Source organism: Protomyctophum bolini (assembly GCF_963924005.1).
Source record: "Protomyctophum bolini genome assembly, chromosome: 13".
Lineage (NCBI taxonomy): Eukaryota > Metazoa > Chordata > Actinopteri > Myctophiformes > Myctophidae > Protomyctophum > Protomyctophum bolini.
In genome coordinates, this window is record NC_137874.1 from 28,600,409 (window position 1) to 28,614,431 (window position 14,023).

General features: G+C 40.4%; 1 protein-coding gene across 1 annotated transcript; it reads left to right on the forward strand.

Moving 5' to 3' along the window:
* Positions 1 to 456: 456 nt before the first annotated feature.
* On the forward strand, positions 457 to 3,102 carry LOC308326843 (dual specificity protein phosphatase 10; the record flags this gene model as incomplete). The annotated part of the gene is made up of 3 exons (XM_080779883.1): positions 457 to 1,417; positions 1,781 to 2,086; positions 2,837 to 3,102. The coding sequence occupies 3 exons, from the start codon at positions 457 to 459 to the stop codon at positions 3,100 to 3,102; spliced, it is 1,533 nt and encodes a 510-aa protein (XP_080636009.1).
* Positions 3,103 to 14,023: the final 10,921 nt, after the last annotated feature.

Consider the following 14,023-nt stretch of genomic DNA (forward strand, 5'->3'; position numbering starts at 1 on the left):
AACAAGAAGAGTTCCAAACTGGGAACTGTTCATCAAAACCATCACCCTCAGAATGTGGCCTTCCATCACAACACTGTCCCTGTGCCCCATGCCGCCGTCCTAAACCCCGGCTACCCCTCCCCCCCCCAACCCCAAGCCCAACCCCACCCCTCCCGTGGCCCAATCTCCTTCCCGCAGTTCAGCCATCCTCACATGTCCCGTGGCCGGGATCACCGCCCTCACATTATCCATGGGTTACCCCTGTCCCCCTGCTCCTCCCATGGTGGAGGCTTCCCCAGCCCGGACCACACCTGCACCATAGACTTTGCCCATCCCTTCAACTGTGGCTGCTGGAAGTTGGTACGATGCAAAGCCTGCAGGGTGCCCTCTTCTAGCTGCCAAGCAGCAGGAGGAAGCACCACGTCCTCGTTCTCCTGCGCCCACCCTGTCGGAGCGGGGAACCGCGGCAACAGAACCATGGGGCTGAAGACTCTCGGCAGCTGCCTCTCCACCACCGCCTCCACCTCCAACACCTCGTCGTCCAACAGCACTGTGTCCGACTGCCGAACCTCTAAGCTCTTCAAGCCCATCACTTGTGCCTGCTCCAGGGAGGCGGGCACATTCAAGAGCCCTGCTATGTTTAGGAAAAAACTGGTGGGGGGGTGCATCCCTTGTACACCGCTGTCATCATCTGCCCCTATCCGTGCGCTGCAGAGCTGCGTGACTGGCTGCAATGCCAAAGCCAGCCAGACGGGCAGTTCTACGTGCAGCTACTGTAGCAGCGACCCCATCGTGGTGACCTACAACCCCCGCCGAGGCAAACCCCCAGGGAGAGGCGCGGGCCACCCAATGAGCATGTTCCAATGCGATGACGATGACTACAGCGTGCGCACTATCTGGCCAGAGGAACTGGCAAAAAAGATGACCCACTGTAAAACCCAAAAGAACCACTGTGCGGGGATGGCGAATACCTGCCCAGGTAAGGGTCAGAACAGTAGCAATGGAACCGGTGTCATCCTGGACTGCCACAACCTCCGAGAGTTCTCACAGTCTCAGCTAACAGATCATGCTGGCAGACGACGCCTGCAGCAGGGCAAGATGGCTGCGCTCGATTTTGTCGGTTCTCGGCAAGACGAGTATCGGAACTCCCTGAAGAGGCTCTTGATAACTAAAGGTGGTTGTGAGGTGGGGATGGGGGACGCTGCTGAGCTAGATGACAACCTGATATATCCTCACTCCCCCTCACCCCGTTCCCCTTCCCCCCAGTCACCCCCCTCCTTTTCACCTCCGCCATCAGCCCCCAGCACTCTGATCAAACCCAAACCCAGGCAGAGAGAGAGGGGAGAGAGGGATGGAGGGCATTCCCTTCCGTCCGCCCAGTCACTGCACTTGGTCCTCAACTCACTGAATAGAGAGCAAGATGAAGTGAACAGCAGAGGTAGGGATCTTATAGCGTCCACGTGAGGTTTCACTATTCAGTTTAAGACATTCTCACAGTGAGTAATGTGGCCAAGGTTTTACGAATCCAAAAAGCGAAGGATTCAGTGAATAGTGAATACTCATTTGAAGAGTATACAATAATAGTTAATAATGTATACCATATTGTACTGCTTTAATAGACGGTCAATAAGAACCTTTTTTATATATTATTTATATTATATTGTATAATTATTTTTCTTTACTTCATTGATCGTACTTAATTATTTCATGTCCCCCCCCCCCCCCCCCCCATCATACATGGCTAAATTATACATCCAAGTATAAAGTTGCTTTTAATCTCTAGCTTGCCTTCCTCTCCCAGGGCACCTCTCCTTGCCACTCTCCTCATCGTTGCCGGCTTCTCTGTCAGACGAGAGCGCCATGACTCCCGACGCAGAGAACGCGGTGATCAGCCCCATCCTGCCCTTTCTTTACTTGGGAAATGAGAGAGATGCCCAAGACTTGGACTTGCTGCTACGCCTCAACATTGGCTACGTGGTCAATGTAACCACACATCTTCCCCTCTACCACCTCAACTGTGGCTTTGTACGCTACAAACGTCTGCCAGCCACAGACAACAACAAGCAAAACCTGCGGCAGTATTTTGAAGAAGTCTTTGAATTCATTGGTGAGAAGCGTGTGTGTGTGTGTGTGTGTGTGTGTGTGTGTGTATGTGTGTGTGTGTGTGTGTGTGTGTGTGTGTGTGTGTGCAGACAATTTGCATTTGGTAGCTTAAGTTAAGTGTATTTGGTGCCATTGATTGGTGAGCGCTTTGCAGGAATGCAAAGCCCTCACCAATCAATGGCACCAAAGGAAGGTAAAGGGCTGATGCCTGGTTCTGTCTGCAATCAGTGGCAGTCACACATATGCAGGAGGTGCTGCTACTTGAATCCATAATTGGAACCATAGCATAAACACATGATAGAACACAGTATCTAAGAGCTTTGACCTACAACCCATTAATACATTAATGTTTACCAAAAGGCCAATTTTAAGCATGAGTGATGAAAATAAAGCTGAATGATTATTTTGTGTTTATCTGTGTTCAAGATTCAAGAGGGTTTTATTTGTCACTCACTCATACAGCTATAAGCAGTGAAATACTTGTGTCGCATATACAGTATAATACAATATCCAGTAACAAGATCGTAACACTGATAATACTGGGTGTAAGAAAAGTAAGAAAAAGAAAAATATCACAATAATAGAATTATGGAGAATGGAAATCCCACTCCATTAACATTTTACCTGATTGAAACACAGTAGTTGAATTAAACAAGGTGATACCTGTATGAGTGAGTGTCAAATAAACCCCTCTCGATTCTCTTGATTCTAGATGAAAGCTGTGAAATCTGAATCCTAACATCTCCCCCCACAGAGGAGGCCCATCAGAGTGGACATGGAGTGCTAGTACACTGCCAGGCAGGCGTGTCCCGTTCCGCAACCATCGTCATCGCCTACCTTATGAAGCACACCCTCATGACCATGACCGATGCCTACAAGTACGTACGCAGTCGCCGCCCAGTGGTGTCACCCAATCTCAACTTCATGGGCCAGCTTCTGGAGTTTGAGAGGGACCTCAATTCAGGTGTCACGCCTCGCATCCTAATGCCTAAACTTTGTGGCCTAGAAACGCAGGTCTGAATGAAGAAGTTAGGGAAAGAGGGTGAAAAGGTTGTCCGTTGCGCAGGGACAGATGTGTTAACATGTAGCATTAATACTGTTTTGACAACATGGAATAACCTGGAAGGGTTACATTACAAGAGTGAAACTGACCACACTGTCATTTGTGAATATGGCAGTGCAACTGTCATAATAGTGCACTTTTATTACTGTGAAACATTAACAAACAAATAACTGGATGGTTCAGTTATTGAAGTAGCAGGCATAAATTCTTGGCAACGTTATCCTCTTCCGTAATACTGTTTATATAAATGATGTGCCAATTTCGTTTTGTAAAGGCCTAACTGTCATTCTCAGATATCTCTTTAATTTTATCCTATTTTGATTTTCCACTGGTTAAATCTATACTTTTTGCTAATAACGGAACTACAGAAGCATGGTAATCAAGAACACATTTTCATGATGGACATAGTCCAACATTATCATCCTGCCACATCCATAGCTACTCTAAAGATTCCATCAAATATAGCACCACAAAGGCAATGTTGCAATGCACTTTACCACTTTACATGGATGCTTGCTTCTGTTTCATTATAATACTAGAAAGACAATTTATGGTATTGTTTTTACTTTGCTTTATTCTACAGTTTGTTTATTGGTTTTCTTTCCCTTTTTGTCCCGGAAATGTGCAATAGGCTGGTATACGGTATGTATGGACTATGGAGTAGGGCTTTAAGGAAAGCAGAAACCTTCAGCCTTGTAGATGCAATTAAGGTTTATCTGAAAAACAAATTATTTAAGTAGGCTAAACAAATCGGCGCTATTCCAGTATAATATTTTTTACACATTGACCTGTTAACTTAACAATTATAAAGTGTATGCGACTAATGTGTTCCCCTTACATAAGGAAAACGTTAGTTAAGTAATTAAAACACATTACAATTAAAAAAGCAAGTAGGTCGGACGGTATCAGCCGAGAACGCAGGAGTCTGTCCCTGTTTCAATGCACTAGACCCCTAGGAGATGGAATGCTGAGGTGGAGCGCAAAACTTGCCATCAGCTCTCTGTACTTCTCACATGTCTTGCCGCACCCAAGGCATGCTACTCATACACTGGGTTGCCGGTGTCTGGGATCGAACCCAGAACCTTATAGTCCAAAGGCTAGTGCATAAACGGACACATTACATTTAATATGCAGATTAATACACTGGAAAAAGGCTACTGAAATTCCTATCAAGAAAGGACTGTAGAGTTAATACAGATAGAACAGTAGATATACAATCCTTAATTATCTGGTAAAATATGGTATTGTCCTATACACACTGTTTTAGTAAGACTTGCAGGAATCACCAAATCAAGGCTACCTTGTATTTCATGTTAAATGATCTAGTTATGTGTCATATTTAAAATAAATTAATCTCATTGCTGTAACAGAATATTGACTAGTACCTATATCTTTCGCCTTTCTATTTGTCTCAGTATCAATTCATTCATTTTTATTTGATAAGCGATTTTGGCTGGCTTTTCTAAATGATAGGCCTATGTGACAATTTCCCCCTACTGTTCTATAAAGTTCTTTCTGCAAAACATGACAATTTTAAATTAAATTTGTGGTGGAATCTAAAAACAACTTTCTTAGAATATTTTAGAAAAAATATAATAGGCTGGTCTAATCTCGACCTCAGGTGTATACCATAGTTATTACAAAACATACTTACACATTGTAAGTTAAGACGTGGATGACCGTGGTCAAATCACTTTTATTCTCTTTTTTATTTATTCTTATTCCAATTTACCTCTATGCATTATTATTCACAAAGGCATTGATTTGATCAGTGATGGTCACTTGGCTCACTGTTAACTCTCTGTCTATTGTTACTGTACACCACAGACTCAATAAGTAGATATAAGTCTCTGCTTATAAAGTACTTCCCTCTAGGTTGAGACAACCATCATCTGAAACTATGGCACCTTGTCTTACAAAAGCATTGATAGCACAAGAATATTTGATTGGTAGCTTTTAAAGTTAGTTGACCCAAGCCCTTGGTTGAAGGAATCGTTACATCTTAACACTAAACACACTATATTTGAGAGATATTGAATGAGTTGAGTTAATGGCATATGGGCTTCTGGGAATATGATTACCTCCCACCCTCTGCTTTTGCTTCATACTCGACCGACTTTCTTAGCAGAACCCTCATATTGTCTGGGCCTGTCACCCTTTGTGGGTGACAGGCACTTTAAAGAGGGAAATATGTTGTGGTCTGGTATAAAACTAATCCATAGTTTTGTCCAACCAAAATTAAACATCAGACACAGACATTTTCCAATTGAACTTGAACTATATGGTACTTTAGATTAATGTTCCCAGGATTATGGTTTAGTAGCTGATGGTTTACCATAATTTACAGCCAGTTGCTACTTTTCCAGATTTTAATAGTTCCTCCTTCTTATTTTCTTATTATCATTATTATAATTATTATTATGCTCTGCAATTTATTATTATTTCCTTTAATAACCGAAAATGCCTTCAGTTCAGCCTTGTATAATTAGGCCCTCCTGTGTTATGATTTGTATTTTTTTATTTATTTATTTTTGTAAATTAACCATTTCTTAATTTTGGTTCTGGAATTTATTTCTGGGCTACTGTGACTTTGAAATAGGCTATATATTTTTCTACAGTCATAATTGTTCATTGTGCACACAGATTTTGGTATGCACATACATAAATCTAACGGTCTGTGTATTTACTTTATATGATTCCTTGTTTTGTATGAATAGTGCTCTACTGTTGAGACAGTGTAGTAGTGTTACCCTCCTTTTGTGCAGCGACCCTAACAACTTTATGCGTGCTTGGTATTGCTGTACAATTATTTTCACTAAGATCAGAACAAACGTGGGTCAACATCGCCATATTCCACCGTTTACCTCTAGCCTTTCTTTAACATGGGAAGCTCTACCAAACATACTGTTCTTTGTAAATCACCCTTATGGTCTTTTCCAAGCTTGATTCAAAGTATTGTTAGCCTCTTAAGAAGACGCACTACTTCTACTACTGATGCTTTTTTTATACAGACTTTATATGCAAGGTGGTTGTCATAGCAGTTTCTGTTACTACATTGTAGTGTTTACCCGATCTTGAGGCTGACCTTATACATTTGTATTCGAGAGACTCATCAAAAGGAGGCAGGAAAAGGTTAACTTTAGAGACATTCTCCCTGATTTCTTATAAATTGGGAGTCGACTGATAGTGTTTTGATAAAGAATTGAAATGATGGTGTGTAAAGAAATCTTCCATTTGTGTTGTTGCACTTGAAAAGTGCAGAAACAATTGAAAGAACTCCTATGTATGATATGTTTATGGGGAAAAGATAAGATGCATTGTTTATTTGTGTAAGCTTGATTATTTGTTTGTATTTTAATGTTTATTTTACGTAAAACATTGTCTTATTTCCTGTACCAAAAATGTAATTCAAAGATACCGATTCATATTGAGAATGATGACAAAAAATGCAGAAAACCATTCATAAAGGGGGTAAAACTCTTCAGGTATGATACCATAGTAATGCTGTGCTGTTTTTCTCTGCTTCCGTTCCTTCACAGAGAAAAATAAACTTCATGTTAACTTGCAGTAGGCCTACCTACAACATCCTTCTATAACCCCCATGCTTTTCATAATGAATTGATTAAATGTAATATTTTCATATTGTTGTAATCAGTATTTAGACAATGTTTTTATCTTTATGTGCCAACAATCCTTAGTAATTCTTTGTTGTTTTAAAAAAAGGTGCACTGTGACTATTACAATGCTGCTATATTATTAAATGGGCGTTATTTTGTACGTCACATTCAAGCTGATGCAAAGGAAGAGAATATCACAAAAGGCTAATTTATATCACACAATACATTGTGACGTTGTTGTTGTCGCTGGACAAATCAGTCACTTCCATGACCTAGTCATTTTTGTCAAGCGACACAATTGAACGGTGAGGTGTAAATTAATCTTGAGGGTGACTGATGAGTGGGCTTGCATGTGGAAGCCTGTATTTTCTTTCTCTCCAGACCTCCATGTACTGCCTCAATGTAATGGCCAGTTATGAGGTCAACCATATTGATTTCTTCCCAGTGTGACTATACACAAACATGGGCATTTGTTAGGTCTTCCTTACAATATGGTATAGTAGAACATAGAGGGGTGTAGAACATGGGGAATTGACAGCATTACTCAGAAGTTCATTATTTTCATTGCTCACTGTGCGAAAGATACTGTGTTCTCTAGCAACTGTTGTTCTCTAGCAACAACATTGTTCATTCTGGAAACAATTTCCTGCTAGTGTTTTGAGGGGCTAAATAGTTATGGATTTTAATTCTACTTTATTGATTTAATCCAGTCTAGTTTTAGTCAGTAGTACCAAAGTTTGTCATTTTTATACATGTATCTCCCAGCACATTGGTTTAGGTACGTTTGAACTGCTGCAAATATAACCTACCCCGATATCATTGTTCACGATTAGCTGAACTAAAAGTTTTCAAACAGCTTGGTATAGTCATTTGTCAATTCAGTGATGGAAGAGATATCACAGAGGTGACTCCTACACCGTGTTCTTACTACTCTCTTCAAATGCTTAAACGGAAAATAAATGAATGGTGGTGTAGAGTTTTGCGTGTTTATTGAAGTGCTCAAAAACGTGTTTTTTATGGAATATTTTTGGTTGTTGGAGTTGAAAGTAAGTCGTCAGGTGAATAAATGACAATAATACAGAGACTTGTGTCACAGGCCTCTCCAGAATGGTCCCTTTTCAAAAGATTTGCACAGTTTGTATTATTACTTTGAGTAATAATGTAGTAGTACTGCATACGTTATGAAATCAAATTGAATTATCTCATAAATAATGTCAAGATTAGCATCCCAATGAGCACACAAGAGATGTGCGATAAATCAGATGACATGACAAGACAACATGTATAAAGACCAAGTCATGATGTTAAATTGACTTTGATCTTTTTTTCTTTTTTTAGCTTTTCTGCCTTTATTGATAGGACACAGTGGAGATAGACAGGAAACAGGGAGAGAGAGACTGGGAATGACACGCAGCAAAGTTCGTCGGGATCGGGATTCGAACCCACAACGCGCTGTCAGGCATGCGCCTATATGTAGTATGCGCCTGGACCGCTAGGCCAGCAGGCACCCATTGACTTTGATCTTCGTGCAAGGATGTGAAAGTTGTTTTCGGAAAATCGAAAGAAACTGGTGAGCTGGTGAAACTGGTATAGTTACAGAGGTATTGTAGTTAAATAGGGCACTGGCACTCTATTGGCACTTAAGAAAATCCTGAGACAAAACATTGGACAAATAGTGCTCCAGGGTTGTTTTACCAAAACCTTTGAATATATATAAAACCCAGTGTTTTGTTTCACACTGTGTAATCTGCCTGGCAAAGAATCGTTCCCTGAGCTGACAAGGCCTCTCAATGATGCCATGATTTTATAGGTGTTAATATTAGGGTTCAGTGTGACATGGGGCCCAAGTGGCTGGTGGTGACAAGACCATCTACTGTATGCAGAAGGTCAACTCATGTATTATTTAAAGTGTATCTTGGCAATTTGGTTGATTAAATAATACTAAACACTGGCCATGGGGACTGGACTGCTTCAAGTTTCTATTCTACCAAGTAGTTAATTGAATTCACCTGGTCCCCTGTGTCTGATTAGACAGACAGAATGAAAACCAGTTTGTTTTTCAGGTCCCCAGAGTTCAGAATCACTGTTCTGACTGAAAAGCCGTAATCAGGTATTCATGCATTGTACTTTTCATGTTGTTTCTTATTATGATGCTCTGAGCACTTGGCTGTAATATTGCTTCCATGAATGACACATTTCTACCAAGTGATTAAGTCTTTGTCATTATGTTTAGTATTTTTGTTTGTTTATTTGTTTGTTCGTTTGGTTGTTGGCTCCGGCTGGATATGATAATGTTGCCATAAAAGCATCCTAATTTGTACAGTAGAAAACCTGATGGCTGGATTGTGAAGTCATTCTCCATGTTTAATATCCAGTAAAAACTGGGATAATAAAAAGAATAAAAACAAGTTGTGTTTCATTTTCCCTGTCCCCAGTGTTGACATGATTCCTGAGAGTATAAACAATTACAATTAAGCTTAATTTATACCCCATATTATGTATCACTTGCCGACAAGAACTGATTTTAAAGTTAATGAAATCTAATGAAAATAAAACAATACGTCACATCAGGACACAGCTTGGCAAACAGTTATTTTGGGCAAGCAACTCTATCATGATGGGGTATAAATAAGCTTTAGTCTCTCAGAGTTAAATGAATACTGAGGACATTGCAGTGTACTGCATATACAGTAGCAGTTGAAACACACTTGGATTGAATTGTCACAGTTAAATAGACGTGCTCATGTTATTGAAGTTTGCAGATCTGGGCCCTGAGCACCAGCGACCTCATCAATGGGGACAGTACTCTGTGATAGGCTGAACAGCTGTCTGCATGCGGTCAACGGTCAAACCTTCAGTGTCTATTTGGAAATTATTGAGCGGTAACATTACCATCAATAAAGCTGACAAAAAGCAATTAATGATCCAGATATACCAACACCCAAACCCAGAGCTGCCTGTCTATCATTACATAAGCACTATTTTAGAGAGGTTTGGGGGTGAGCAGATCAATTATTGGGCTCTCACATCTATTCCCCTTGGTCACTGGATGGATTTCAATATCAGCCTAGCAATACCCATACAGTACCAAGTCAGGGCTATATGTACAGTACATACTGTACAATATAGCCAGATTTGTCAAGAAGATTCAAATGTGCATGCAAAGTTTCAAAGCAACTGGACGATGCATTCATGATTTGAGGCATTTTGTTCAAAACAGGCCACACCTGCAAACTTTACATCTTAGCCAACCATGATAGAATATAAAAAATAACACTTGTGTGAAGTGAGGGGCGAGTGTTCAATACTCGTCATCATCCCTGACCATGTAGAAGCCGAGTTATGCTATGTGAATTTGTGAGTGCTGTCCGTGGTGCTGAAATGTAGTTATGTGGAAAGGTGAATGCTGCTCGTGATATAAATCTGATTCTGGTGCCGAAGCTTAACCACTTGAACCCAGCATCCATATTCTGAGGGGAACATTTGCCATAAATAGCAGATCGACAAGTTCACGATGCTTCGCAACGCAACATGTTGTGAGCTTCCAAGATATGTTATTTTTGGTGAAGAGATTTGGTGTAGATGGGGAAAAATCAATCCAAGTACAGCAACCACAACACATTCAATTGAAAATGTACATTTGGAATTGTTCACCGTTATGTCAAAGCCCAAAACCTCTAGCTCGAACCAAAAGAAAATAGCAAATTCGCTCATATAGGATTATTGAAGTGATCAAGAGCCACATACACTGTTACAACTGGCAGATACAACACAACATACAAACTGTAGATCAGCATTCAATTCCAGAGACACAAACAGATATAGTGAACATGTTTCAAGGCAAAATGACAGTAATGGTACACCAGCTTGAATCACACTAGTATACACACAGCACACAACACAAGAAGCAGCAGCAAAGAAGTAAAAAAACAAAGTTCCTACCTTGAGCCGTCTTCTACTTGACTTCATCAGTTGTGATGTTGCCAGGGTCAAACTTTGGAACCCATGGATAGAGAGATAGATCGGGCTCTCTCTATATAATAGTTCCTAATGAGCCCTCCAGCGGCGTCTCCAGTCATCTCTTTCCTCCATAAACCTCGCTAGCTGGCCAGTATTTTCCTAGCCTCATTCTCACTCAACCTTGGATGTTAAATACTGCACATAGCATTCTGGTGTAGCGGAGTGGTCAGGGATTTAGGGCAGGCTCTAGGGTCCAGAATCCACAGCATGTCACAGCCAGGAGAATAGACTCAGGGCTGCAGAAGCTGAGCTTGGGGGTCTGGGGTCATCATCCTGGCTCGTGTACCTGTGGAGCAGGTTGAGAGAGACACCATAAGCTTTGAGTATGCAGTAAGTAGTACGTAAGGTAGAAAGTAAAGGAAGTGAGCTGACCAGGAGCCACATACTGTACCCTGTCACAACTCAATAGCAACATCAAACATATACAGCCATACTGCATTCTTCCAGTTACAACATACAGCATAGTAGTATACAGTACATACAAATATAGCCTATCACAACCCAACCTATATATACACGTAATATTAGTTTTATATCGGATAATTAATTATATCGAAAGTATGTAGGGACTTGAAATAAATTGAGAGATCAGACTGTGCAATTCAGGTTGTGACACTTCAATATCACTTTCAATTACACCATCTTTGGTAAACAGTTAAGAATGAAGTTTCATACAAGGATTTGGTGCTGTGACACCCCAAACAAAACATGGTGTCTGTATATTTATTCGATAAATAGGAACAATGCACACAGGACTTCAAGCACCTTTGTTTGTTCATCTCTCTCTCTCTCTCTCTCTCTCACACAGACACAGACACAAGCACACGCTAATGATTAGCATAGGTTGCTAACCCACCTGCAGTTATGAAGATTAATTTAGTTCTCTTTCAAGTTTCAAACTGTCACACACTTGTGACTGAGCAGTTTTCACTTCCTAACAACCCAGACTACTCCACTCAATGTCCATGAGGTGTAAAGTTACATTATGTAAGTTGTTAATTTTACTCTTTTTACCTGTCTGTTTGTTTGCAGCAGGTGACAGTGTGACAGAAGTTTAACTCCCACCCCCTCAAGGACCACTGGTGGCATTCCGGACCACTGGTTGAGAACCACTGGTTTACAGAGTATTGTCTTTATTAAAAATAATTCAGCGTGATATTATGAGATCGACGTAAGGAACTTTGACAGCTAGATGATACAACCTGGTCTCAACCAGCAGAGGGAGTCATTGCATAGTAATGTCCCCATATGAACTTCAATCACTGCATCCTCATTCTCCCTGGTGTTTGTCCCCAAGGCCTTCCACTGTTAATTACATTTGTGCTAATTCAGAAATGTAATCAGAAATCTAGGGTATCAATATCAATATCTCTTTCAATATTTATGGCCTACCTTTTCAATTTACAGCTTGACAAAATAGAGCTAATAAATGCATTGTAATGTCTACTCTGAAATATAAAGTGTTCTAATTTACATAATCTGACATTTGGGCAGGGAATGGGGACCGGTCTTAAAGACAATATTGTGCTCAATAGGTAAGCTTCCAAGTCAACACATGGACACGCAATGTTAAACTTAATATATAGACAATACCTGTTATATGCCTATTCGAAAAAGCAACAACGTTGGAAATATTTGAATCAAACTATTTGCAATTAATTGGATGATGCTCCAGAGTGGCTTAAAAAGACAAAGCACTGGTGGCCTATTTTCTAGCCTACATACTATAGTGTCCACTCTCGATTTGATGTCTCTATAGGAACACGTACTGAAAATAGCATATAAGCTCACAACACGTCGCTCTGCTATTTTCACTACTTTTATTCCTCCTTAGTAATGCTTTTATTATTACCTTATTATTATTATTATTATTAGGTTTTTTTATGGAATTATTGACAAAAGATGTGTTAATGACTGAGGCAAATAATGTCATGGTGAAACTATACTAGGCCTACTATGTTTCTGTTACGTGAGTGCATTTGCAGCTCACACACACACACACACACACACACACACTCACTAAATAAAATAATTACAAAATAAAATAAATTCAAAATAAAATAAATAAACCAGACTGCAGTAGTCCCCATAGCAACAGAAGAGGATGCGGGCATCACAAATGCCAGTATAGAGACAGAAATAGCATGCTATTGAAACTGTTGTGTGCATTCCAAATTGTATTTAGCCTCAATACAAAAGGAAATACAGCGATATACAATATCAATCTGCTCCAATTACCATCATCAGTGCTTTAATCTGAGAGACTAACCACCCCATAACACATTTCCCAGTGCTGTAGTGTACAGTATAGGGATATGGTATGGTCCACTTTCCTGAGAAAATATTCATCCAATGCTCCCCCTCTCCCCTTGCTTGGTAGGTACCATTGCTGCCGAGGGGTGTTTCAATCCACACAATCTCAACCCATGTACCACAGATTTAGTGTCCATTGTAGCAGAATTGCAGTGCACTGGACTATACAAAGCAGGGTAGCATCGAGGCTGTCTGGAGGGGTGGGGTCCAACTACACCGATATCACCAGACGAAAGAGGGGGGAGGGAAAGAGAGAGAGAGAGAGAGAGAGAGAGAGAGAGAGAGAGAGAGAGAGAGAGAGAGAGAGAGAGGGAAAGATTGCACTCACAGAAGAATACAATACGGGTAAGAACACAAAAATGGATGAGGGGTACAAATGAAATAGGAATAGATCAAATACTATGTTTCTATGCTCTGTTGGGTTTTCTCTTCTTGTTCATTCATAGTCCAACCTTCTTGATTCCATCTCCATCAGTCATGTGTTTCATCTTCTTTCCTAAAAATGTGCAGTGCCTATACATTCATTCATTCGGACATCTCTGTGATTTGTCCGGTGAGTCTGTCGGCCAAGGTGAATGTTATGTGAATGGACCGGTTTATATGCTTAAATTATGTAGCCTTAATACTTTTAATCATAGCACCTGACAGTGACTTGATACAGCAGTAGTACTGTAGCATATTTCATACACAATATTCATTGATATTTAGCCTGTATTGCAGAACATGCAGACTTTCTTAGACCTAATGTTTGCATTGCAATAACTGTCACCTATTTGGTGGAACTATTGTGATCTCAGTCTTAGAGATATTTGCATCCTATCTAGACTAGAGCATACCTCAAATTACAGTACATCATATACAAATGTTGTGATTTTGAGATAGAATGTCATCTTGTGAACATATTGTAATATTGGTTTTGAAAGTTCTC